General features: G+C 41.3%; 1 protein-coding gene across 5 annotated transcripts in view; it reads right to left on the reverse strand.

Annotated features, from left to right (window-relative positions):
* Positions 1 to 16732: 16732 nt before the first annotated feature.
* OGDHL (oxoglutarate dehydrogenase L) overlaps positions 16733 to 27727 on the reverse strand; it is a 54811-nt gene continuing 43816 nt past the window's right edge. For all 5 annotated transcript variants that reach the window (XM_086466449.1, XM_086466451.1, XM_086466452.1 and 2 more), the window contains 7 exons: positions 26445 to 26623; positions 22653 to 22724; positions 21287 to 21412; positions 20601 to 20673; positions 18356 to 18519; positions 17593 to 17747; positions 16733 to 16856 (listed from right to left, as the gene is read on the reverse strand). In XM_086466449.1, the coding sequence (XP_086322575.1) occupies positions 16733 to 16856; positions 17593 to 17747; positions 18356 to 18519; positions 20601 to 20673; positions 21287 to 21412; positions 22653 to 22724; positions 26445 to 26623 (893 nt within the window). The remainder of the gene's footprint in view (positions 16857 to 17592; positions 17748 to 18355; positions 18520 to 20600; positions 20674 to 21286; positions 21413 to 22652; positions 22725 to 26444; positions 26624 to 27727) is intronic.

Consider the following 27727-nt stretch of genomic DNA (forward strand, 5'->3'; position numbering starts at 1 on the left):
GGGTGAGGGGTTTTTTTGATTTAGAGAGATGTGATCTCTTTCATCCATTTTATAAATTTGAATTAATGGTCAGAGATTGCCACTAAAGCTTTCTAGAAGCAGGAGGAGCTGTCTGATGAGGATGCCAGAACAGCAGCAGAAGCTGAAAGCATGCTGCTTCATGAACCAGGCTCCTTCCTCAGACATTTTCTGTAGAAGCTGAATTAAAATGCTCCGAATAGCTGTTACAGGTGGACACAAAGGAGGGGATGTCGTCCTCTATGTCAATGACCAGCTGGAGTGCATGGAGCTCTGCCTGGGGATGGCTGAGGAGCTGACTGAGAGCTTATGGGTCAAGATTAAAGGGAGGGCAGGGACAGGTGACATTATACTGGGGATCTGCAACAGGCTGCCCGAGCAGGAAGACTGAGCGGAGGAGGCCTTGTATAGACAGATAGGAGCAGCTTCATGTTCACAAGCCCTGGTCCTCATGGGGGACTTCAACCACCCTGCTATCTGTTTGAGGGACAACACAGCAGAGCACAAGCAATTCAGGAGGTTCCTGGAATGCATTGAAGACAACTTCCTTCTCCAAGTGATAGAGGAGCCAACGAGGAGAGATGCTATGCTGGACCTTGTTCTCACCGACAAGGAGGGGCTGGTGGGGAATGTGAAGCTCAAGGGCAGCCTTGGCTGCAGTGACCATGAAATGGTGGAGTTCAAGATCCTTAGGGTAGCAAGGAGGGTGCACAGTAAGCTTGCTACCCTGGATTTCAGAAGCGCAGACTTTGGCCTCTTCAGGGAACTGCTTGGTAGAATACCACAGGATACAGCCCTGGAGGGAAGAGAGGCCCAAGAAAGCTGGTTAATATTGAAGGATCACCTCCTTCAAGCTCAGGAGCAATGCATCCTGACAGAGTAAGTCAGGCAAAAATGCCAGGAGGCCTGCGGGGATGAACAAGGAGCTCCTGGACAAACTCAACATGAGAAGGAAGTCTACAGAGGGTGGAAGGAAGGACAGGTAGCCTGGGAGGAATACAGAGAAATTGTCTGAGCAGCTGGGGATCAAGTTAGGAAAGCCAAAGCCCTGATAGAATTAAGTCTGGCCAGGGACATCGAGGGCAGGAAGAAAAACTTCTATAGCTATGTCAGTGATAAAAGAAAGACTAGGGAAAATGTGGGCCCTCTCCAGAAGGAAACAGGAGAACTGGTTACCTGGGATATAGAGAAGGCTGAGGTACTCAATGACTTTTTTGCCTCAGTCTTCACACACAAGTTCTCCAGCCACACTGCCCAAGTTGCAGAAGGCAAAGGCAGGGGCTGGCAGAATGAGGAACCTACCACTGTAGGAAAGGATCAGGTTTGAGACCATGTAAAGAACTTGAAGGTGTACAAGTCTGTGGGACCTGATGAGATGCATCCACGGGTCCTGAGGGAACTGGTGGATGAAGTGCCTAAGCCACTGTCCATCATATTTGAGAAGTTGTGGCAGTGAAGCTCCCACTGACTGAAAAAAGGGAAATACAACCCCCATATTTAAAAAGGGAAAAAAAGGAGACTCAGGGAACTCCAGGCCAGTCAGTCTCACCTCTGTGCCTGGCAAGATCATGGATTGGATCCTCCTGGAAACTGTGCTAGGGCACAGGGGAAATAAGGAGGTGATTGGTGACAGCCAACCCATATGGCTTCACTAAGGGCAAGTCATGCCTGAGAAATTTGATGGCCTTCTATGACAGGGTTACAGTGTTGGTGGATAAGGGAAGAGCAACTGACGTCATCTACCTGGACTTGTGCAAAGCATTTGACACTGTCCTGCACGACATCCTTGTCTCTAAATTGGAGAGACATGGATTTGACAGATGGACCACTCGGTGGATAAGGAATTGGCTGGATGGTCACACTCGAAGAGTCACAGTCAGTGGCTCGATGTCTAAGTGGAGATCAGTGATGAGTGGTGTTCCTCAGGGGTCAGTATTGGGACCGGTGCTGTTTAACATCTTTGTTGGCAACACGGACAGTGGGATTGAGTGCACCCTCAGCAAGTTTGAAGACACCAAGCTTCATGGAGCAGTTGACATGATGGAGGGAAGGGAGGCCATCCAGAGGGATTTGGACAGGCTGAAGAGGTGAGCCCGTGCAAACCTCATGAAGTTCAACAAGGCCAAGTGCAAGGTCCTGCACCTGAGTCGGGGCAATCCCAAGCACAGATACAGGCTGGGAGATGAGTGGATCAAGGGCAGCCCTGCAGAGGAGGACTTGAGGGTGCTGGTGGATGAAAGATGGAATATGAGCCAGCAATGTGTGCTCACAGCCCAGAAAGCCAACTGTATCCTTGGCTGCATCAAAAGAAGTGTGGCCAGCAGGTCGAGGGAGGAGATTCTACCCCTCTGCTCTGCTCTGGTGAGACCCAACATGAAGTATTGCATGCAGCTCTGGGGCCCTCAGCATAAGACAGACATGGACCTGCTTGAGTGGGTCCAGAGGAGGGGCATGAAGATGATCAGGGGGCTGGAGCACCTCCCCTGTGATGACAAGCTGAGAGGGTTGGGGTTGTTCAGCTTGGAGAAGAGAAGGCTCTGGGGAGACCTTGTCATGACCTTCCAGTACTTAAAGGGGATCTACAGGAAAGGTGGGGAGGGACTCTTGATCAGGTAGTGTAGTGATAGGATGAGGGATAAGGGTTTCAGACTGAAAGAGGGGAGAGTTAGATTAGATATTAGGAAGAAATTCTTTACTGTGAGGGTGGTGAGGCACTGGAAGAGGTTGCCCAGAGAAGCTGTGGTTGCCCCCTCCGTGGCAGTGTTCAAGGCCAGGCTGGACGGGGCTTTGAGTGACCTGGTCTAGTGGGAGGTGTCCCTGCCTATGGCAGGGGGGTTGGAACTGGATGATCTTTATGTCCCTTCCAACCCAAATCATTCTATGATTCTAAGAAATGTTTGAGAAATATCGACCCTTGCAACTCATACAGGTACAGTGGCACCAGGATAGAGGAAGCAGGACCTCTAAGTGCCAAAATAACTGGTGTGTATCGGTCAGTACACTGTCTCAGCCTTAACACATCGCTGATAAAAACCTGAATGTTTGACTATACAGCAATCTGCTTCTGCCTTCTAAAACAAGTCAACAGAATAGGGTGAATTTAAAAAAAAAGTTAAATCTATGGAGGCGCAGGCAGAAGCACATGGCATTTCTGTGTTGCTGGAATTGCGTTATCAGCTAGTTCTCTTATTTCCCGGTTCTGGTTAATTTACAACAACACTGTACAATGTACTGTAATAAACCCAAAAAGCACCTCATGCATCTAAACAAATATGTGGGTTGAAAGAGGATTTTGTCCCTTCTGGTTTGATTCTTAGCTTCACAAAATCTCCAGTCTTTAACGTCCTGAAGAATTACTCTTTCAGCAGAAGCAAAATGAATTATGCGTCAATGAACAATTGGGTTATCAAGGTTGTTCACTTAATGTTCCAGCTGTTCTTTAGCACCATCTTAATGTTTATTGGAGATTTCTTTTGAAATTAGTCTTATTCCATGGTACTTACAAATAAATACATTGTGTTTGTTACAGTTGCTGTGCCAGTTAATAGCAAATGCAAGTACATAATGAATTTCTTGCCTTTTACTGCTAGAACTAGAAATGACAGAGGGTGGAGGCTTAAGTCAAAGGAGATCCATTAATGTAATAATAGTGAAGCCAGAGATTAAAGCTGATAGGATTTGTGGGGAGTTTTGTACAGCACTTAACTACATTAACATTGTTTCTTGCTCCTTGCCCTCATAAGTGCTAAAACTTAGATATACTCAGAGTTCACAGGAAACCCAGCAACTACAGTAGTGGCCACTGATTCTTTGCCCTTTTCCAGCTGTCCTGCATGCAGATGGACATCAGCTTACCCTGGAAGAGATACCAGACTGCAACACCGTAGAGCTGGTGGTCAATGGGGATACTCTAATTTGCTGCAATGTCAAGGACCTGGATTTTGGCAACTACGGAGTTTTATTCATTGCAGTCTCTTGCTGAAAGCTCTTCATTTTGAAAAGAGTGCTTCCTAAGGCATAAACAGCCCAGGTTCTGTCAACATTAACACTTTTAAGCTCTGCACTCCTTTATATTTGAGCCAGTTTTAACGGCACAGTCAGGAAGAGACGATGGTTTGGGAGTTAAGGCCATGCTTGGGAGAGCACACTTTGGGGCCTTCCCACATGCACCAGCACACAACCACAAATAAACCTGCTAGGTTTCAGTCCACAGAGGTATTAAGGCATCCTTTTGCTTTCAAAATAGCAAATATTTGTCTTTGCTTGGGCATTAGTTTCTTCGGGTTTTTTGTCTTCCCCTCCCTCATGAATGTACAAATTCATGTAGAACTGTGACTTGCATGTAGTTCTCATAATTTGATTTAAATTAAATTTCAAATAAAATTGAATTCTTTCAACTTTTTAAAAGTTTCCTATGTCAATAATTTCAAAGTCATTCATGGCTGATGATCAACATATACAGATTCATACAGATATGCTAATTCTGCTCTTCTCTTCTCTTGGCCACAATTGTCTCAGAGATTCACGCATCATTAGACACAGCTCAGAGGTACAGAGAGAAAGAAGTTGGCATAGCCATAAGGACAGGATTAAAGCTGAAGGGGTGTTAGCACAACTGATATTCCAGGTATCTCAAAAGTAATGCTGCTTTTCCTCTCTATCCGCCCCGCCCCCCAATAACTAGAGTATGAAGCTTGTTTTTTGCTCCTGATTTGTCTGTCAAGGTATACTCTCAACCTCAGCTTCTTTTGAAAAACACTTCTGTCCCTGGTAAATTGATCAGTTTGCAAATACTCATATGCCAGAATGCTGGTACCCAGAGCAATTTTCAGTTTGTCTCATAATTAGTTATGAAAGAAGGAAGTGGTTAGTCTTTGCATCCTGATGGAGTGAAGTGAACAAAGAAACACTGCATTTGTTGAGGGTCAGGAGTGCTGGGCAGCAAAGCTGCAGTTTCTAGTGCGGCTGCAGGAGGGAGAGGCTGCCCAGCATAAAACCAAAGACAAAGAAACCTATCACTCAGTATCTTCTATCAGCAGTAATCTGTAGGGAGATGGCTGCAGTTAAAAATATCCAAACCACATTTACAGTGATACTGATCTGACACAAAAGCATTGTCAAAATAACACTATCACTATGTCCAAATACAGTCCCTTTCCAATGACCTGTAGATGACAGAAGCATTAAAACACTATCCTTTAGTGAGAAAAAAATACTCATAGTTAAAGTTGAGTGAAGCAGAAACTGTATTGTCCTTTTAGAAGACCGAAACATTTTTGCTTTCTACAACTCTGATATACCAAGATTAGAAAGTGAGAACATTCAGACGGAACCATATTGAGATCAATACAATTAAGCTTGGCACAGGTAACAAAGGCACTTTCTGCAGCAGACACCCACACAGGCATCAGACTGGGGTTTCAGCATCTGCCCTGCTCCAGTTCTGCCCTGAACAGCAGTGAGTTAGTTCACACCTTGCTGTCACCCTGTAACTACTGAGCTGGCTGTCCTGCTCTACAGCCCAACTCCAGCCTCCTGCTCCAGTGCAGCCCTCAGCACAGGGACGGGCTTTAAAAATACCCATGCTACTGCATTTGTGAGTGAGTCATCAACAAATGGCTTTCTGCTCTGGCAGTAAATTGTTTACTGGCCTCTCAGGTAAGTGCAAATTAATTACACTCAGTTAGTTTAAATAATGTTAGTTCTGGGCAGAATTTACTCCCAAAAACAGAAGACTAAACTCCCCAGACTTCTTGAGCATGGAATGCTGTGAATGTCAATGGAAACCCTCCAGGCAGCTGAACTCACCAGTGTGACTAGTTTTGGTTTTTAAAAAAAGCTTTAGTTTTGCTGTGTTCAGTGCTCTCTGTAACATCACTCGGAGGACATTTCCAACATACCTCCAAATTAGAATGACAGTTTTGTAGGGAGCTATTAAGCCTTGATAGATCAATGGGTTTAGCTGGAATAAATACAAACAAGGAATACAAGACTTCAGGTCTGAAAGAGGAGCTGCAAACTTCAAGACAAGTATGGGTTGAGAACAACTGCCCTGACTTTGCTTTAGAGTAATATTATGACCAAATTGTGGAACACCAGAGACAGATGAGAAAAGATTTTTAATATGGCAGTGAAATATCTTCCAGTGAGATAAAAAAATTAGCTCCATCAGACATTTTGAACACAGCAGTCTAGAATGCATAAAGAGATCTCAGGCCCAGTTATTGTGCTTTTGTTACAGAAGGGAAAAACAAATACAAGTTTGAAGTAGCCCTTTCAGTTTGGTATCCATCCCCCAAACACTACCTGAGATTAGTTGCCATGGCACTAGCAGGCAGCTGGGTATTGAAAGGCACTGTAGTAGCCACTTGGACAAAGGCATTTAATTTTTTTGTATGTGAAATAACCACTTTTTTCCTCAAAGCCTCCCTCATTTTTAAGGGGATTATCTGCCCCACAGATAATCATGGCCATTTGAAAACTGAACCTAGCCTGCAAGTCCTCTCTACAGTGACTTTCATCCAAACTATTGTGATAAAGTCAAATCAGGAGGAAGAAAACAGCAGCAGCAAATTATTCCAGTAGTAACACCAACTAAATTGCTGTGCAGCTTTTATGGTTTGACTAATTGTCTCATTAAGACACATTTCTGATCACTGAAATGGATCTCAAGTATTATTAATCACTGATAAAATTCTACCACTAAGAGCCTCTCTCCCTCCTATCCTTGGCACTATTTGCAATGGAAAACACACAAAGGCTTCCGTTGATTGGAGCCTTGCTGCTGCACAGTTGGCAGTCAAACGGTACTAATGGCACAATAACACAATATAACTAAAATAGTTCGCCTTTTAGAGTAACAATCTCTTGTAACATGATTAAGCTCTATCATGTGCGTTTCCTTATGTTTTGCAAATGGCTCAAAAAATGTGTCAGTTTTTCCAGTAATTTTTTCAAAAGGTGAGGGAAAATAAAAAATCATTAACTATCAAGCAGCAAATTAACCACACTTGATACATTAAAAAAAGATGAAAACAATGCACCAAGCACGGGCTGCACAGCAGCATGGTTGTGTGGCACCCAGTCCACTCCCCCTTGCAGAACACACCTCCAAAGACCGAGTTTGTTGCATTTAATTGCAGACACTTTATTGAAGCAGTCAGTTTAGGAGCTGGCTTGCCCTAGGCTACCTCTGTAACTGATGGAGAGAGGCATCTCCACAGAGCAATTCAGATCTCTAAAAGAGATGAAGCTTTTTCCTCATGTGAGGAGTACATCTCAAAAGGAGCAAGCTGGCATTATCCAACACACGACTGATATGCTCTTTACATTCTCAGCAGACAGGAAGCTGTTGCACTTGGCCATCACTCCCAGTGGTTGCGCAAGCCATACATTGCAACAAAACATTTACCCTCACAAGGGCTGCAAGTGTTTATCCCATACATTATTGTATTAAAGTCAGCAGGCACTGAATTTTCAAGTAGCTTATTCTCAGAAGGCTAATGCAAAAGTGGCACAGCTATTGCTAGCAGAGAGGTACACTTCCATGGCGGCCAGACTGATCAAAAAAAAAATGTAAAGGCCTAGGAGCATTTTTGTGGAGATGGAAGTGGTGCATGGGAAGGAAATCACTCCATACAAATACTCAAGAAGAGTTGGAAAGGTCTGATTTTTTCTCAGAGAGGTTTTGCTCATTTTAAAGTGACTGTACAACGGTAATCATCAACTTCCCATGGGTGCACTTCTGATCATGCACTTGGAAAAACAAAGCAACATACAGCTGTTATCAGCACTGTTCTTGGAAAAGAGTTTAAACTTCATTAGAGGAACAAAGCTGAATTATTTTAATAGCTGTGTGCGTTTTTTTAATAAAAAATATCAATGATAGTATACATAGTTAAATTTTCTTCCTGTTCATTTTGCATATTGGTCGTCCAATAACATGGTATTAAACATGGCAGCACTAAGACCTTCCACACATCATTTTTACATATTAAGAGGAAATCTGTGGCAGATTTGCTTTACAGTCTGTAGAAAATCACTTCTCTATCTCCTTCATCTGAAATGGAGATAACAGCTTTGAGTCACAGAGATCTTGTGTTCCCTAAAACATTTTCCAATTCTCCAGTAAAAAAGTGCCGTACAACTAGTTGTATGGCTCTCCACAATTAGTGCAGGGAAATGCTTTATTCCAGTAACTGCCCCCCCCCCCCCCCCCCCGACCCCCCAGCTTAAAAGAAAGCAAAAAAAGTGATATTTCTGTTTCTAGCAGTTGCTGGCCAGATTTTTTTTTTGTTATTTTAAGGTATTTTTGTTTAAAATACTGAGAACATTCCCTATCAATGCCCACACACGTTATGAGTGGAAAAGAGCTCAAGAGAATACATGCTGGATTCTTCTGCTCTGTCAAGGACCATATTTACAAGATTCATAACTCAGTATAGGCTCATTCAGGTGAGAGACAAGATGCATTACTAATATAAGATGAATTTGAAATGTGGTCATTTACTTGCTACAACTTTCAGTTTTGACCAATTTTCTAGGGCAGTTTTAAGAAAGGACAGGGCTGTTCCACACCCACACGTAGGCACTATTCAGACACATAAATATTTGCTCACATACACGTGTATATCTCAATGTACGCAGGATCCGCCAAGGTCATACGAAGTAGAGCCGGAAACATTACAAATTAGTGGTCTTGGTCATAGGCTTTGGAATTAATTCTGGGGAACAGAATATGCTTACTTCCCTTTGGGCTTTGTTACAGAGACAGGTACCACGAAGTTACAAAGTTTTGCATAAACCTGTTGAGCTCATAATCGCACTTTGCGTAGCATGTCCCTGATTTTTTAATGCACGTAAATATCAGAATAGTGATGCTGAAGAGGAGGAAAAATTATTAATTTTTTTTTTTTGCTGACAGTCCCTGTGGAAGCTATTTATGTGCAGTCATATACTGGCGTGCATGCTCAGATATATTTTCCTGAAGCCTGTAGAGTTTTGTCTAAGCAAGCACTTCAGAATGTGTATGTGTAAATAAATAAAAGAATGTCTGTTTTATAATAAGAAGGGTGTACTGTGGTATAAATATTGCAGAGTGCATTAAATAAATATGGTCACATGTATCTATTAAATGAGCACATCGCAGGAGAAGTTAATTATCTAAGAGTGTAACTAGGAACCGTTTAGAACCACTGGAGATTAAGTTGCTTTATTTCTATTTATCTTTCCTTCTGAACAGGCAGTAGGTTGTTGCAATGAAGAGTCCCTAAGCAGCACAACGCTTCAGCTCTTCAGAAGCTCTAAGATGGCAGAGTTTTGTCAACAATAGTTTGAAGTTCTGATAAAACAAAAATTTCCCTCAAAGTAATATTGTGCAAAATATGCTGGCACAAAACGGTATTTAAGAGTAAAGGTGCAAAATATTTATGGTTCTTCTAATATCTTAAGCTGTTCAGGGGAAAGAAGACTTATATGGTAAGCATATATTTCTCTTATATACTGCACTCCAAAAAAAGCATACAGAGACCTCTTCAAAACTGACTGTTAGTGTCAGAGACTAATATCCCAGGAGTAATGCATAACTTTACTATATTAATTAGATTTCTTTTAGACTTGAAAAGCTATCGTGTTTCAGTCCACATGCAAAAACATCAATTCTGATGGAATTTGATTTTGCTTGAGCCATGAAATTAATGAAGGAAACTGTCCACTATTCATCCTATACTATATAATCAACATAGCAAACACTGTTTAGTTAAGAATATGTTTGTGCAAACCACTTTAGCACAAAGAACAACTGATGAAGAAGGATTTAATCACAGAAAATTCTTGAAAGCAAGACGAAGCCAATCCCTTTAATTTTCTTAAGTACTGCTTAAACCCTGTAATTAACATACCGTAATAAATATTTCATCTTTAACAAGCCTATGGGGAGAAGTTTGTTAAACATTTTTTTCTAGTCATGGGGAATTATGTACAGTCATTTTATCATGTTCTATATTAGACAGTTTTATGTTATCCTCTTTATTTTATCCACAGCAGTTGGAGAAATATACTCTTTCCTCAAATGTGAGGAAACACACTCTTTCTTCAAATATGTTTTGCTTTTTACTAATTAAGTTTACCATTGCAAAGTCCTGGCCAGTCACTTTACTTGACAGCCTCTGCTGTGGAACTGACTTATTACAGATGGGGGAGCTTTGCTGGAAAGCCCAGGAAGACTACCCAAGGCATCACTGCAGAAGTAGTCTCGCAACCGGGGCAAGGTCCTTTTGGGAGACTAGAGAGAAGCACCAAGGTCTCCTCTAACCTTCTAACATTGACCTGCACTTTTTCCTTTACCCCAGGTAGCATCACAGGTGCAGGGAGAAATCTATGAGAGCAGTAAACATCACTGCCCTTCAACCGAGTCCCCATGTGGACAGCTGTTATTCCACTGCAAGGCCAACTGAAATGTGGTCACTTAAACCACTGTTAAAACAAACCCATTATACTGGTAATGTCTAATGTCCATCCAGGGAAAATAATTGAGAGCCAAGCTGAGCTCCTACGTGGAGCTTCTTCACTTGTGATAGTCTGAGCACACCCTCCCTCCTGAAGGGGAGGAGAACATAATGCTGGCTGGGTATGCCATGGGCAGAAAGGTTCTCTGTGGTCCTTTATGAGAGTATCAGTGAATTTATGGGCTACTGAATAGGAAGGAAATATTTCTGCAACAGAAATTATATTTCAGTGTTTCATGCAACATTTTCAGTGAATACTACAATTGTTTTCCCCTCTAAACAAATTAGATCTCCATTTGCCGTTGACTGCATCACTTAAATATCACAAAGGAACTGCCTGATGCACTCATTAATAATTGAAAACTTTAAACAAATCTGTGAAACATTTTCAATCAAAGCTAAATCATCTCTAAAATATCATTTTTCCTGAATAAATTTTCCTTTTGTTCTTTTATTCCTTTTGGATAAGAGGCTACATTTTAAATAATGGCATTAAGAAAAGCACAAACTGACGTAAGAGTTGAGAAGTATCAGAAGTGGTTTCAACAGTTAAAAAAAAAAAAAACAAAATTAGAATGTAGTGAATATTCATCTGTTTCCTTCTTGCATGTATGTTGAATTTCTATTTCAGCATGCATGCTCTTTCCTGATATCTTACACCGATGATTAAGAAAATGCACCCACTTAATCTCTGTCCTTGTTCTGCATAAACATGAAGAAAAACCTTTAATAATAATTTTTTAATCAGCAGAGTCCCTCAAGTCAAGACTCTATTGCTACATAATTGGACTTTGCAGAACTACTAAATGACCAAAGGGAACAGGAAACATGCAAAACTTTTTGATCAGAGCCGACAGAAATCTGGAATGCCTTTTGCCATTTAAAGTTTCACATTGTAGTTATTCTACTCAGAATTACTCTCATCCACAAAAATATTTTTGGTCTGCTATAATGGTCAATGTTTTCATCAGCACCGAAAGGCTGTATGACAGGTACTGATCAAAGCTCCAAGACATGCAATCTTGGCCACAGGACATGGAGAAATGGAAGAGCAGCAGTCCAGTGTCTGTCCATCCCACCTGGGGATGACGACTGCAGCCTGGCAAAAGGCAGGTCATTCTTCACCTCCCCCCAGGGAAGGAGAATTGATTTTTAAAGAGTTTGTTTTGTTGATGTGTTTTTTTTAAAAAAACCTTGTATTTCTCTGCCATCTTTCACTCAAAGGTTTCCTCACTTTTCCAAAGAAACCTCATTGCCCTTGCACTGCAAGTGGCAGTATTTTATACCCCAAGCAGCTTTTGCCAGTGGCTTGCAGCAGAAATCCACAGCCATGCTGTGGGTTTTTTCTGTAAGTCTCATGAGCTCTGACAGTAATTGAAAGTATGGTGACCCCTGCACCCCGAGGGCAGGATGAGGCACCCCTACCCAGTTCCCACCAGCCCATAGAAAGTACAAGCAGCTGCGAGCCTGTGGCCCCCTTTCCCTCCTGAGCCTTTCCCAGCAGCCATCCCCAGCCTCCTTCGCCACAGTTTAACTCTGTAACTCCAATCCTTCCTACTGCAGAAATGGCCAGCAATGCCCCACAGTGGCCCATGCAGGGACCCCCTGCCCCACTGCGGGTACCCAGAGGCCCAGCCGCAGCGCTCCATTCTAGGAAAACAAGGTGAAATATTTGAAGTATTTAGGGGACAATGTCAAAGGAGATAGAAATGGGCCAGCTGGGACCAAAATCTGGGCTTTAATCAGCTAACCACAGGCAGCGTTTGCTTGGCCCCCACAAAGGCCAGTCCCAGCCGCCATAATTAAGTGTCACTTGTGCTGTGTAACTCACTAGCCTGGCAGGTGCCCTGACAGCACCCATGGCATCCCACAGCCCAGAGCCAACCCGAGGAGCTGCCTGTAAAATTAAAACATACTGAATTCACTAAACCATACACAAGACAATAGCAGACTTTTTTCTTCCATCTTTGACCAGACTGGTAAACTTTACAAAGATATTTCATCTGCTTTTAGGGATTTTCTGTCCTTACATGATTTTTTTAGTGTGCCTCTATTTTGGGCTTTAAACAATGTTCAGAGTCATCTGTGCCACTGGCAAAAAGCTAGGTCAAGCAACAATAGTCTGTGACACCTGCATAACATTAACAACAAACAAAAAGATTTTTTATATATATATATGTGCACATGCATATATGTGTGTGTAGAAAGAGCAGAGGTTCCCAAGCTTTCATTTTGTTATTATTAGCAGCAGCGGTTATTCCCAGCTCTGTATGAGAGGCAGTAGGTCTGCAGTTTGTGCACCAAGGTAAGAGCTACCAGAGCTCTCAAGACAGCAGCCAGACAGTCTGGCCAAAGGGTTCTTAAAAAACAAAACAAAACAAAACAAGAACAAAAAACCAAACAAACATCACCCCCCCAACACACACACTTTCATCTACTCAGTTCAAACAATGCACATACTTTCCTGTTTCTTGTCTAGTCTCATACCTTAATTTTTACCTCCTAGAACAAGCAGAATGGTTCCCTTTCCAGAGAACAGGTCTAGCAGATTGACTCCAGCTGTACCACAGGCAGAGCAAAAGTTTCGACCAAGCACACCCCTGCTGTTAGCACAGTTCATCAGGTAGCTACGAGGAAACAGAAATAATTCTGTGACAGAGCTCTTTGTCTTATCAAGTCTTTTGCTGTTGCAGGCATGCATGACACTGTATCTCACCCACAAATATGATGAAATAAATCAATTCTCACTTTTGCTGTTTCTTCCTTCTAAGTTACAAAGCCGTGATTTGAATTTCAGTGCAGACTATTTGCAGAAGAGGCCTATATAATACTTCAGTCCTTTTCAAATACTCTACAAAAATTAATTGACTGCTATTTAGTATGTAAAAAGGATTTAACTTGTGAGTTCTAACAAAGTATTTGTTTTCTGTGAGATCAGAGACATATTCTTAACCTGGTTTAAAGCTGCCATTACAGAAACTTGCATTCATTGTTGATAATGCACCACTTAATGTGGATCTATTTCAGAATGAGATTTTTATTCAAGCGGCCTTGTTGAAGAAAAGCAGCAGAATTCTGCAAATAAGTATAATCTGTGTATTTAGCAATTTATAATACTTTAGTAAGCTTTTGAACATTTACTATCTGAAAATGCAGGTGACAGGAAGAGTAATTCAACAGAAATGTATGTTGAGCCAACATGCTCAGAGAAATTCCGGTGTTTAGAAATTAGAGAAGTTAATTCCAGTCTAGTTCCAGTATTTTAAAAATTCTGTTTGAAATAGAATTGTGTTCACTTATTACTTAAAAAAAAATCAGATTAGAATAAAACAAAATATTCTAATACAACCTCAATGCTATTACTACTTTTAACCCAATGGTTTTGAATAATTATCTTTTTCTAGTCCAAACACTGTCTCCCTCACTGCTACTACATTTAAATAAGCCCCTATTGAGGAAACGAACAGAAAATGGAAAAATGAGCTGCCCTAGCACTCTTACAAATGAGATGCTAATGCCAGCACTCAAAGGAGAAACTGTCAAAAAGAACAGCCATAACAGAGAATTTCATTCTTAGACATTTTTATTTTATTAGGTTTTTTACATTCTTTGATAGCATTTTTATGCAACTATTATGCCACAATCTATAATACACAATGAAAATGGAAACCTGTCATTTACCACTTACATTTCTATGTTAATTTTGTCTTCTACCTCTGCATATGCTGTGGTGTAAGTGCATTTATCATATTTCATGCAGCACTGACCTGCCTTATGCAAACTGAAAATAAATGGTGCCAGCAATTTTTAGCTGCACTCAATTCTTGCCACAGAAACAAGCATTCATAAAAGCATTAAAATACTTCGAGTGATGGTCACTGCCTATCAGCTTAATGTTTTGAGCTATAGAAATGGACAGGAGACTATTTGCTGCTGTCAACTACAGTACTTTCCAAGTTGATTAGGTTTCAAAACACTGAATTAGCTTCAGTGTTTCAATGAGAGAAAAAGCCCAAGGCAACCAGCCTGATTTAAAAGGATGCTACTGAGTTTCACCAACATTAGACTAAGTTTGGTTCTGGATTCCATGGTAAGCACCTTACCACATCAATTTTATGCTCTGACAGAAGGATTATTTTTTTCATCATCATGTTGTCTCCAGGCCAAATAAAGAGACACCATAAGGCACACGTCTCTTTTTGGTAACCTGCTTGGACAAGTACTACCTGATCATAGCTAAAAGTTTTTAATACAGCTTTTTACTCTGATGAGACAAGAAGCTTTCCAGCATCACCTGACTCTTTATCAGGCATAAACTGTCAAGCCTTATTATGTTACAGACAATACAGCAGGGTAAAACTTACTGCCAAGAACACAAGTATGTCCCAGGAGCACGCTCAGGACAGGGAATTGGAGATGGGGGTGAAGGCTCAGCGATGTGTTTTCTAGTCACTTGTTATGATGTACCAAAGTGCCTGCTCAGCAGATCTAGCATAACCCTCCAGGCACTGCAGGGACACAGGGCACTCGTGCAGCTAGTTACTGCCTCCTGCTTCAACACAGGCAGGGACATTTGTCTGCATCCTACTACACCACATACTCTGTTAATTGAGCAGCTCCCTCTGCCAGCCAGCAGAAAGAAGGGAAGAAGTCTCCTGCCACTATGTAGTCTTGCATTGCAGAAATCTGTCACAAGGTTCACCCAGACCCAAATTCTGCTGCAGCAGAGGGAACAGGACTTCTGACAACACTAGTTCTTATATTAAGAGGGGAGAGGAAAGCTGTGCCCACTTGCTTTCTAGCACTGTGGAGGAAGCACAAGTAGTGGCATTCTGAGACCACTCCGCTGTGCAGTGCTTCCCAGGAAGCCAAGCACTATCTCCTTGGAGGAGAAACAACCCCTGCTGTTCTCTCCCCTCCAACACCTGCGTTACCTCAGCCACTTACACAGAGCCAGCTCTTGAGGCGGTTCACTTGTATGTCCACACTGAAAATATGTGGCAATTGATACCCTAATTGACAGGTAAACACCAACAACAGGTAAAAAAAAATCAATTACAAAACCACAGCATGTGCCTCTCTCAATCAGCAACTGCTGCTTGCTCACCTTCCTCTTAACATAAAAAAGGGTGACTGAATCAGGAGTTGCCACTTCAGAGTTGAATTAGTATCAGCAAGGAGACTGAGGCAGGGATTAGCACCAGACAAAGCAGAGAATTCACTACTTGTTGCACAAACACAGATTTCTCATCCAAACACAATCTTTTCACAGGTGCTACCAGGTCAAAGAGAAGCAGATCCTAGTAGTTTGGTAAAGGAAAGATTGTTCATCCAACATCTGGATGTTCACAGGACCCCACAGTTCTCTAGTGCCACAGAACATCAAAGCAGGCAGCCCAGGGAGTGGGATCAATTGGTGCTGTCACGTCTTACTTTTGAAGTCATTTGATACTGAATTCTCCTGCTGACCACCCAGTGCTCTGTCAACTGTGGTCTCGTGTAGACTTCCCTTCTCAGCTATCCCCAACAAACCTTTTCTAGAGCCCTTTTCCTTCTGCCTTCATCACCCTCCTCCACCTCATACCCAAGTGGTCCACACCACTTTTGCTATCACCCATAGTTTAGCAACTTTGTAATCTGACTCCCTACTTCCAGCCTCCTCCTCAAATCACTAGGCTACCTTACCGTATCTCCTTCCAACAACAACAGTCAGTACATTTCTCTACCTAAGTCATCTATCATATCAGCTCTTTGCTTTTTGGTTTCATTACTCCTCTCCAATGTAACTAGAAATAACTGTCAACTACTTTCCTTGTAACAACGCATCTTGTTTCCCTAGTGGCTCCAAAAGTGTGTAACTATCATGCTGCTCATGCCTGCTTTACTTACAGTAATTAGACAGTGCCCACAGACTGAAATTGGAACCTCACTGAGCCAGACACTGCATCCTGGGATAGGAGCCTCTTCTTATGCCAAAGAGGTCCCAAACTAAATAGACAAGTTACAAAAAACGGTGGAAGGTTAAGTTGGAATTATTTTTTTTCCTTACAAACTGAGGAGCAAGGTGCAGATTAATGAAGTCAGCTGTAGGATCATTTTATATGGTAAAGTAAAAATACATGATTTCCAGTATTTTTCCCCACTTTTTTCCTCTTTTGGATGCAGTGATTTGAGAGACTACTAGTCAGAGACAGGTAGGTGCCCTCCAGTTAGAATGTCTTTCCCTCAAAGGCCTCCAGGTTGAAAGCTGTATCCAAGAACCTTCTGAGCGATACCAGATGCGTGTTCTTGTTGCCTGTGGCAGCTGCAGCAGCAGGCTCTCGGCCAACATACCTTTGTGACAAAAAGAATTGGGCAGACAATGAGGTGAGAAGAGAGGCTATTTTGACACTAACAAGCATGAGAACATGCTGCTAAATGCCTTTAAGTTGGCCTGGCAGATTTGCACATTTAATCATCAATCTTTCTTAAATAAAAATAAAATAAATTGCACTATCAGTTATACCTTCTGGTCAGCTTCCCTCTCTTTTCCCCTTCCTGTCAATACTAAACTGTATTTTCTCCCCCCTCCCTCCCAGGGCAGCCAGCTACACTGTCTCATAATTAGACATCTTGCTTTTGGCAATGAAGACTCTCATTCCTCAGACAACTGCATGGGCAGATCCGAAAGTCAATCATCTAAAATAAATGCAAAGGTACCTGGACTGAGCTCTTACAACAACTATTTCCTCCAGAAACCTAATATTTGGAGTGAAATTCTTAAAAAAGACAGAATCTTAGACAGCAAAAGAGAAAAACCCAGGAGAGCTAAGTGCTGTGCTAAGTGGCAATAAATATAGAGCTAGCTGCTACTGATTTTCTTTTAGAGCGACAAAGAAGAGCAAGATGTGCATGATGTATTTGAGAAACAGTTGTCTAGACTTTTCCCCTCCTTCACCCAAAAACCCTAATTCAGAGGTTTTGATTTGTGAAGAACCTGACTTCCCCATGAATAACATCTTCAAACCAAAAACAAATTTTAAAACATCCCAGGAGAGCAAATTTATTTAAATTATTTAAAGTCTCATACCATATAGGTCGAGCGTGGTTCACAATAGTGCGGAAACGAGGTTTGACATAATCATAATATCCACTGTTTTTGTGTTCCTCCTGACACCAAACTAGATCAGCACCTGGATACTTCTCAAGTTCTTCTTTTAGCAAGTCAAAGGGGAATGGTGATATCTGGAAAGAGAGGGTAATAGCTGGCAAACCTTTATCTTACATGATGTTAGCCCATGGTAGGAAAGCCTTTTACCTATCGGGTATTACAGCCAGCCATTGTAACTAACCATTTAGTACCTAATATAATTACTATATGTTCTTTAAAGTGACTCATATTTCTTTAATTGATTTCATGCTGTCGGAAGCGATCACACATATTTTATAGTTGCACCAGTATAAACACAAGTAGGTCATAGCTCCTGCATTCCTACAGTTTTTCTAGTGAAGTAGCTGTGACAGTACAAGTCCTTAACTAGTGAATGACAATATAGGTGCAAAGTGTAACATTCACAACATTTAAACCTAGCAGATCGGATATACAAATGTAAGGTGCCATCATATTGTAACCTTCACTTCATTATGTTGTTCTGGAAAAGCTTTCTGGATCTTATTGTCCAATGTGCTACTGATGTTCTTCTCCACAAGGCCATGAAGGACTAGATATGCCTTCTAAGGTGCAAAGTGCTAAAAAAAATCCTTTCTGGCAAGCAATATCTATTTAAAAGCAGAGGAACCCCTGCTGAAAAGTCTTCCCAAGGGCCCTGTCTTCTGAGGATCAGGGAGCTCACCTGTTCAAGTCTGGTTATAGCTACTTCTTTTTCCAGGTCTTGATTCTTTCTCTCTTTCACAAGATCATAGTATACTTTTCCTGTGCAGAAAATCACTCGCTTGACCTCATGTGGTGCATGAGCTGCTAGCCCGTTCTCAGGAATCACACGTTGGAAAGTGGTACCTAGTTAGACCACAAATTAGAAATTAGAAAAGTGGTCTCAGTGGAACTGACATGATAATAAAGCAGCCCAAGAAACAGTCCTTTACTGAGCAAGCAGCAGGTTGCAATGGTCATGGGGTTCTGCTGCCTCTCTATCCCTACTTTTCAGACCAGGAATTCTGCTAAAGTGACTTTTAGCAGTTTGGTTTCAAGACACCAAAAGACTGTCAATAATCGACTCTTTCACACTTAACAGACAGAAACATATTAACAGTGGATTCTTTTTTTAGTTTTGTCTTGTGCATAACACCTTCAATTTTAAATTGACTGGATGTGCTTCCAGGTTTTTCTCAGAGAATTACCTGCAATATTGTTTCTTCTTTCCAAGATGATCTCAACCATGTAACATTAATATAGGTTTAGGAAATTTTAGAAAATTTTTATATAAAAGCACAGCACATATTCATAATGCAACTAAATCTGGAAACTGCAGAAATATTTACACAAGCACACACATTACTGCCATATATTTATGTGATTTAAACCGCTGTTTGAAAGCTATAACGGCATTAGCCAAAGAAAGAATTAGCAAAATACTGAGCCTTACGTGTACATGATACGATATAATTTCAGATGCTTATCCTCACTGCTAGATATCTTTTGCCCTGTGATATCATCACCCAGGAGAACAATTTGCTTAGGATACATGAAACTGGAAAAGGGACTTGATGGTCTAAAAGATCCCTTTCTTTGGTCTCATATGATTGATTAGATCCATTCCCACATTAACCAACTGCAAGGTAGCAGACAGCAGCATAACCTCACGGTCTGAATCAGCACACCCACTTACCAGGAGAATAAGCTCCTGTTTGAACCATTTATCTTAGAGGGAGAAAAGCAGCAGCACAAACACATGAAAGAGGAACTGATTTATGTCAGAATTATCCTGTCTTGCTGAACAGCAGAATTCATCACTGAAAAAGACTGAATCTGCGCTTCATTGGGTCAGCTGGAATCAGTCTTCCTCTCCTTCTCAGCTTTTCGTTAAAAACAGAGCAAACAGAATTAGCCGAGAGTCAGCAATACTTTACTACTTGCTGTCCTCTTCAGTGGGAACACAAAAGTATCTCAGAATTCAATGTTAATTAGGAATCTGGCCACTATTGAGGGTTAGCCCAAAGTAGACAGGACTCCCAAGACAAAGTGACAAACCACAATCCCTACAGAATTTCTAATCTGGCTCATTCTACAAAGCTTTTAAACAGTAATCAAAACCAGCAAATGTCTGTGTTTGAGAAGCAAACTTTACTCACAAAAAGGAGATAACGCAGTATTTAAGCATGTTTATACACTGTAACTTGCTTTTAAAAAACACGAGCAGTTACTCTTTTCTGACAGCAGTCAAGACACCCACTAGAACTGGAGACAGACCACCGCACCTATGCACACTCTCTCAGTCTGAACAATCACTTTAATCACTCACTACATTTCACTGCATTTCCTCATGCCACTCTAGCATGTTCTAACGAGTGCATGGCAAGATGAATCACTCCAGCTTTTGGTATTATCTTTGCAGTCACTGTGTATCTCTTGGTGCTGATGGCATACCAACAACAGCTAGGGTGGTAGCCTACAGCTCTGAACTCACACTTTAGATCACTGGTGTGACATGGCAGCCCCAGAACTGAGTATTTTAAAAAGAAATGGGCCCCTCATTCTTCCAAATGGGCACAGTGTTATTACAACCTATCCCTCACATTGGTGGGGAGCAGTACAAAGAACAATTCTGTTTTCATATGAAGAGAAAAAAAAGCAGAGGGACTTGATAGACTATTGAGGGGAACATTGCTGCAGAGAAGTGAATGCAGTTTCCACTGCCTTTAAGATTAATGGCTGGTTACAAGATAACCCTGTTAAAAGTAAGAAACCACACTTCAGGCAGACTTTTCAGCAAAAGTCCATGCTAGATCTCACTACAACAGCTCCACAGAAATGACACCAAAGGAAAAGGTGAACTCTCCAGACTAGATTCCCTTCTTCACAGCCTTACATGCGACTTGTCCATCATAACTCTTTGCCCGTAATACAGTAATGTGACCTACCAGACACCATTTCATCAAAACTGGATTTAGCTTCTGGATGCCTCAGCAGTGACTTCGGTGTCAAAATAATCAGCTGTAAGACAGAAGTTTTTCCACACTCAGGAGCTGATTTATCTACATTATTACATGCAACATTTGTAACACTGTTCATACAAAAACCACAAACTGAATACGCTACAGATCAAATTAATGTGAATAGCAAACACAGTAAATTATTTTTTCCTGATTCAAAAGCCTAGCAAGTCTCAAAATTATTCAAAAGATTTGGGTAGTCCACTCCCTTTAAAGGTTCTCAAGAAACCATTGCTTATGCTTCTTTTTGAGAACAAAAATCAAATCACAGGCTATGAACCAGTAAAACATTCAACAGTTGTATCTTAAGTTTTTGAAGTTCCAGCAATTAGACATGCAGATTATAGTTATGTAACCTGTTAGCTACATAGTGTCTTGACAAGCTCATCTGAAGGTCTGCACATCCAGAAGGAAGTAAAGCTGAAAATCAAGTTTTAGACGCATAGTCAGAGCTGAGTTTCATGCCATCAAATCAGCGACTTCAACTTGTGTTCAGTTAAGGTTTTTCACCAACAATTCTTGTTCTTTTCAGCAGTATGTCACATGCAAACAAAGACCCCTCTTTAGGTAAGGACTAATATACCTAGGATAACCAAGTACATTAGAGTAACTACCGGTTTTCTGAATGGCAGCAAGATCTGTCTTCTGAGGACGTGAAAGTAATTGGCTGGAGTTGAACAATTCACCACAATCCAGTTGCATTCATACAGCTGGGAAACTTCAAATTGCTCACTGAACTCCTGAGAGAGACATTAAAGGCGTTAGAAAAATGTCTAAAAGATCAGAAGAAGAGGCTTGAAAGCCATCCTTCTATTTCTGACTCTCAGCAACTCCCTTCCTCAAAACACTTAATTAGCAGATCTCTGCCGAGATTATATTATTAGCTAGGGAAGCATCCCTACAAATCATTCTCTTCTGTCCTAAAAATGTATGCAAATAAATGCAAAAAGCTTCCATTAATTTCAGCAAGCTGGGAAGTCCAGGAAGGAAGGGTGAGGAGGACTACGACTTCTATTTTGTGTCTTCCACCTACTGAACACCTTTGAAAGAATCTTAAAACTATAATTAATTTTTTGAGTGTATAGTTAACTCTCTCTCTTTCACCCATTTTTTGATAAGTGTCCTCCCTCTTATACTATTTTAATACATAAATTTCATGTTTTATATTTATGTATTTTATGAATATAGGGGGGGTTTACCATATCTACGTATATTAGGTATATTAGGTAAGCATATATATAGGTATAGGTACAATAATTTCATTACAGATTGGTACAGCATCTAACATGAGTTCCTGGTCCATGATTTGAGCTCCTACCTTCTATGATAAAATTTGTAACTCGCTTATTACATGCAATTGACAGTGCTTAAACGTAGTCAATCATACAGGTCTTTATTCTGCCAGTACACTGTCAAAAATCACTTTTAGATGAGGAGGAACATGGCTTTGGAACTATTATGGCCCCAAGGGTAACAAACTCAGGGCCAAAACTGACACACTAATTTTATTTTGCCTTTTTTTTTTTTTTTTTTTTTTTTTTTTTTTTAAGTGGTGGGCTTTTCAATTAATGTATAACAGTGTTTCTTAGGAAATCTACAGTGGGGAAGTGGATGCCCAGTATCCTGTAGAGCTATGTACTTTATCTGTAGAAATGAATGGCCAGTGTATGAAGATCTTAGCTGAATCAAATTTAGAAGTTGTTTATTTTTATGCTCCCAGCAGTATAATTTAGCTCCACTGCAAAAAGCCAGGAATAGTCTCACTTGGCCTCCTTTAGAAATTAGCTAGACACACCTATTTGCAGTACACACAGCAATATAAACAAGCAGAATCACTGTCCCTGAAGAACATTACTGGGATCAAGTTAATATTACACCAAGTCTTGAAGCTAAATCTAGCTAAAAGGATGCTTCTTACCAAAAAAAAAAAAAATCTGAGAGGAAAAAAAAAAGGACATGGCCTTTGATAAAGCTACTTACTGGATAAGCATCAGAATCATCATTGCTCATCTGCAGAAACCTCTCAGGCCTGGCTGATGAATGCTCTGGACCCTGGTAAAGGTATCATTTAAAACAACATTAAAAAGCCGAATCAGCAGTTAGATATCAGTCTAGGTCACTCACTGCATAACTATCATAGAATCATAGAATGGTTTGGGTTGGAAGGGACCTCAAAGATCATCTAGTTCCAACCCCCCTGCCATGGCAGGAACACCTCCCACTAGACCAGGTTGATCAAGTCTCCATCCTACCTGGTCTTGAACACTGCCAGGGATGGAGCATCCACAACTTCCTTAGGCAACCTGTTCCAGTGTCTCACCACCCTCAGGGTGAAGAACTTCTTCCTTATATCTAGTCTAAACCTGCCCTCTCCCAGCTTCCAACCATTACCCCATGTCCTATCACTGCAGGCCCTTGTAAAAAGTCCCTCCCCAGCCTTCTTGTAGGCCCCCTTCAGGTAGTGGAAGGCCGCTATAAGGTCTCCCCAGAGCCTTCTCTTTTCCATGCTGAACAAGCCCAACTCTGTCAGCCTGTCCTTGTAGGAAAGGTGTTGCATCCCTCTGACCTCTTGGTAGCCCTCCTCTGGACTTGCTCCAACAGCTCCATGTCTTTCTTGTGTTGGGGACAGTACCTCCTGTCACCCTGGCAGCTCTGCACCAGGATGCACACCCAACCCTCCCAGCCAAAGGCATCAACGGCAGCAGCAGTGAAAAGACAGGACACACCACAGAACTGGAATTTGTTGTCTTTCCATAAACTGTTTTCATAGGAGAAGATTAAGTTTCACATGGATTTACAATGCTTTTACCAGCTGCAAGTCATTTCTAGCCTCAGTATAGCTGCACAACAAAGACCAGTGAAAGGGCAGTAAGTGCATGTGGGCACAAGAACGACCTTGCTAATGCAGGGCAAAAAGGAGCAGGAGGAATGTCAGAAAGAGAAACACTGTGTGCCTCAGTGCACTGCAGTGACTCACTCTTCTTTGGGCCAAACTGCACTTGCATGCTGAACAGGAGCAAACACAAAGTGAACTGTTGACTATCTTTGCTATATTAGCAACAAAAGCAGACTCAGGATCTTTCTCCTACCATTGTTCACTGTTCAATGTAGGACAAAATAACCTAGATGAATGCTTCAGCTGAAATGGATCAAAATACATGTACACATTATCTGTCAAACTAACCTGTGATTAATTTCTGCCTCCTCAGGAGGTATTTTACATTCTATCAAAGTACTCAACACTCACATCCACTGTCACACTAGCAGTACCCAAGGTAATTTCTTCTAGTGCACAAACATTGTTAGATCCATTTTACACTAGCAAAACATGCATGCTGGTCACAGACAATATCAGGAACAAGGAGTGTAAGAGAATCTGTTATCTTCCCTCTCTGTCCTTGTTTATAAAGGATGAGAGAAAGCTCTGAGGAGTATGAGGATGCAGTGTGCTGCTTTTATTTATTGCTAATGCTGGCAGCCTTTGCCTGTTCAAGGGACAGTTACTGTTAGGAAGGACTTTCATTTTGGAGACAGTTGCAAAGTATTTTAACCTGAAGACATAGACTATTACACCTCTCAAATCTCTTCACAGCTCCTAAGCTAGCAATGTTCATGAAGAGTTTTTTTCTTTATATGGCCATCTTTCATCATAACTTCCTCTGTTGAAACCTTAACATATGATCTCCAAAATCACTCATATTTTGACAGCTAGTAGTCCACCTTGATTCAACACATCATCCTCCCTAATTCCAAGTGCAGGATTGCACAGACTAAGGGAATTCAAAGGAGAAAACACTCCAGTGGCAACAAAGGAGTAACACAAACAGCCAAGAACTGTGCCTTGTATAATTACTCTTTTGAAGTTTGTCTCCACTTTTGAGGTGCCAAATAAGATGGCCATAGATGGGTAAGGGCTTGAGAACAAGAAGCAAACCTGCGCAAAACTATGGGGCACAGTAACAGTCCAATATTGCAGTACTCTGCTGTAAACATCTATTTGCTGTAAATCAAACCCCACACCAAGTACAACCTATATGTGCACAAACATAGTGGTTCACAAGCACACTGAATTCAGTACACTGGAAACAGAGATGTTACTAGCAAATAATTACAGGAGAGACACGTGAGGCTTCCCTAATGTACACACATATGCTGCCCCAGCAACAACCTCAATCCAGAGCCTCAATGTTCATATCCATCTTTGATTTCTCTGCTGACACTGCCAGTCAGATTGCCAGCAACTGCTGCGTGGGATGGGGTAGAGTTTACTTCTGCTGTGACCACCTATCCAGTGAGACCTATACTGAATCCATTAGCTATTTTCAGATGAGTCCCCAAGGAGCCATTAGGCAGCAGAGTCTTTCAATCACAGCCAACTTGCCTGTGAATGCATGACCTAGAGGTGAAGGGATCCATATCCCATTACAAATACTTCCCCAAATCATTCTGTCCCAAACACTGTAGTTACAGAGAGAATAACACTCCTGTAATGGAAAGCTCCTCTGGGAAGATAATGGATTTCAACAGCCTGGTGTGATTCTTAAATATTCCGAAAATACGTGACACTAGTAGCAAAATAAGCATTTCAGAAGATCTGGGAAAATCTTAGCTGCCAAGTGGCTAAGAGAAAAGAAAGATTAACTGTATTGCAAGTAGCAGAGAACGAGCTCCCTTCAGCTGAGTGCTTCCTTGCAGAGGACCACACCTCCTGCTGAGCACACATTCAGGCTGTCCCTCAGTATTAATTTAAAAAAAAATTAATTTATCAAAACTCTTGTGAACAGCATCAGACCCTTTATTCTTTATGCACAAATGGGTATGGAAAGCCATTCATAAGACATGAATGCACCCCAGTATATCAGGACGGGATTATAATTGAATGGAAATGAACTAAACTGTTTGTGAGAATGGAAATGACGCAGTTTGTAGTGAAAGGGTCTAAAGCATTTCTACAGATGGAGATTAACACTGTGGCACATACTATGCTTTTCTTAATAGAAAACTAGAAACATATATGCATCAATTCATAAATGTTAATACATTTGAAAAGGAGAAAATTAACCTAGCCTGACACGATGTTCATGTAACCTTTAAAAATAATTTAAAAGATTTGAAGAACAATTCTACTGTTGTTATGAACTCCATATAATATTGTATACAGAGCATGCCCATGCCCTTTCCCTCTAAGACACTCTCTAGTTCCTCCTACTAGCCACCAAAGACAGTCAACAGCTAGTGGAAATATTTCCCTTTTCAGAAAACGGGAAATTTCTTATTATATAAAAGTTACCCTATGTCAATGATTTTTGAAGTAGTTTTAAAGTTGTTTCCTATTATTTCATTGCAAGAGAATTTAGTGCAGTTTACACAGACATACTTCATGCAAAATAAAACCAAGCAAGTACTGCTAAACACTAATTTCTTTTTTCCTGCACACTAAGAATCCAGCTTTCTAGGGAAAGAAGGCAGTGTCTTAGGGAAAGATACAAAAAAAGACAGAGAAAAAAGAAAACAAATGGGGGAAGAGTGGTACATGTCATTAAGAAGGACACCAAGCTAAGAGCTCAGAAATATTTCTCAGGTTTTTTTGGTTCTCACCAACCAATCTATCCCCATTCTTTTCTGAAGCAGTCCAGGATGTTAAACAGTGCCTTCCTCCCCCTGGCTTCATATCACCATTAGATCCCCAAGACACCTTTGGCTTTTACAGCCACAGAGGAAGGCATGGCAGCCAGCATTTCCCTCCCACACACGCCAGTCAGCGGCCCTCACCATTCCTTCCATTCCATGTGGCAAGAGCAGGACGATCCCATTGTGACGAACCCACTTGGCCTGGCCGGAGCTGATGAACTGGTCTATTATACACTGTGCTGTGTTGTGGAAGTCACCAAATTGGGCCTCCCAGCACACCAGGGCATTGGGACTCGCCATAGCGAAGCCAAGTTCAAAACCTGAGAACCAAACAAGCAGGAGAATTAGAAAAGAAACAGACTTGCTGAGAATTCAGTCCATTTCTTTTTTTTTAAAAAAAAAAAAAGAAAAAAAAGAAAACAAAAACCAAAATGAGAGCATGAACTGGATTTTTGTAACCCTGTTACAAACATGCAGTTTTCAGTAGCACCATTTCCATCAGAAAGATTAACAAATAACATTTTTCCAACCCTGAGTCCAACCCTTCAAACTTTTCTTCAAACATTTAAATATCATAAGAGTTTTTAAATGAGAACTAAAACACCTCCCTCATCTCAGACTTCTGTGTGACATTTTCCCAAGAGCTCACTGAGGTAGGTACCATCTTTTCATGCAAAAATCCACTTATAGTTCAAGAAGCTACTTGATCGTTTTATTTCTTACACAGCCCTACACAACATTTTCCTTTTTTTTTTTTTCTCCCCCTCTTATATGCAGGTGCTGAACAAAATTATTGGTGACATCAATCTTCAGTCTGTAGGCAGGATCATAGCCTTCAGATCAAAAAAGCTTGAACATAATAGGTGCATGGGAGACACATCTGGGACTTGGGTAAACAATCCTTTCTTTGGCAGGGTTAAGGACCCTTTAGGTCTCTGCCTCAGTGGCAGAGAGACCAGAAGGGCTGTTCATGGGGAGGAGCACTTCACTACTTCAGCTAATGAAAACAAAACGTAACCTTCTCCTTCTCCACTCTGTGTCAAAGATTTCAGGTGGTTTACAGTAGCAGGTAGGCACAGAAATTTCCCTAAACATGTGCTGTTTGAACTGTAAATTCATCAACTCCATACAGAGCAGAAGGGCCACACAATCCCACTTTCTCAGCCACAGCAGGTTAAAGCAGCAGGACAAACGTACAGCAGCAGCTTGGCTGACAGCAGCTCAGGTGTGCCGCACCAAGCAAGCCAGGCAGCTTGTTGTCTGCTCTTAAAACTTGTCAAGGCCCAAACATAACTGAAGGCTCTCAACAGGCTCCATGAATATCTTTTAAAAGGCAGAAACAAATTATTGCTCTCACTGAGAGACTTGCTGTGGTACGATAAAGCCCTAGCTCTACAACAGGACCTGGAGAGATGATTGGGAAA

Source organism: Leptosomus discolor, chromosome 6 (assembly GCF_034619465.1).
Source record: "Leptosomus discolor isolate bLepDis1 chromosome 6, bLepDis1.hap2, whole genome shotgun sequence".
NCBI classification, from domain to species: domain Eukaryota; kingdom Metazoa; phylum Chordata; class Aves; order Leptosomiformes; family Leptosomidae; genus Leptosomus; species Leptosomus discolor.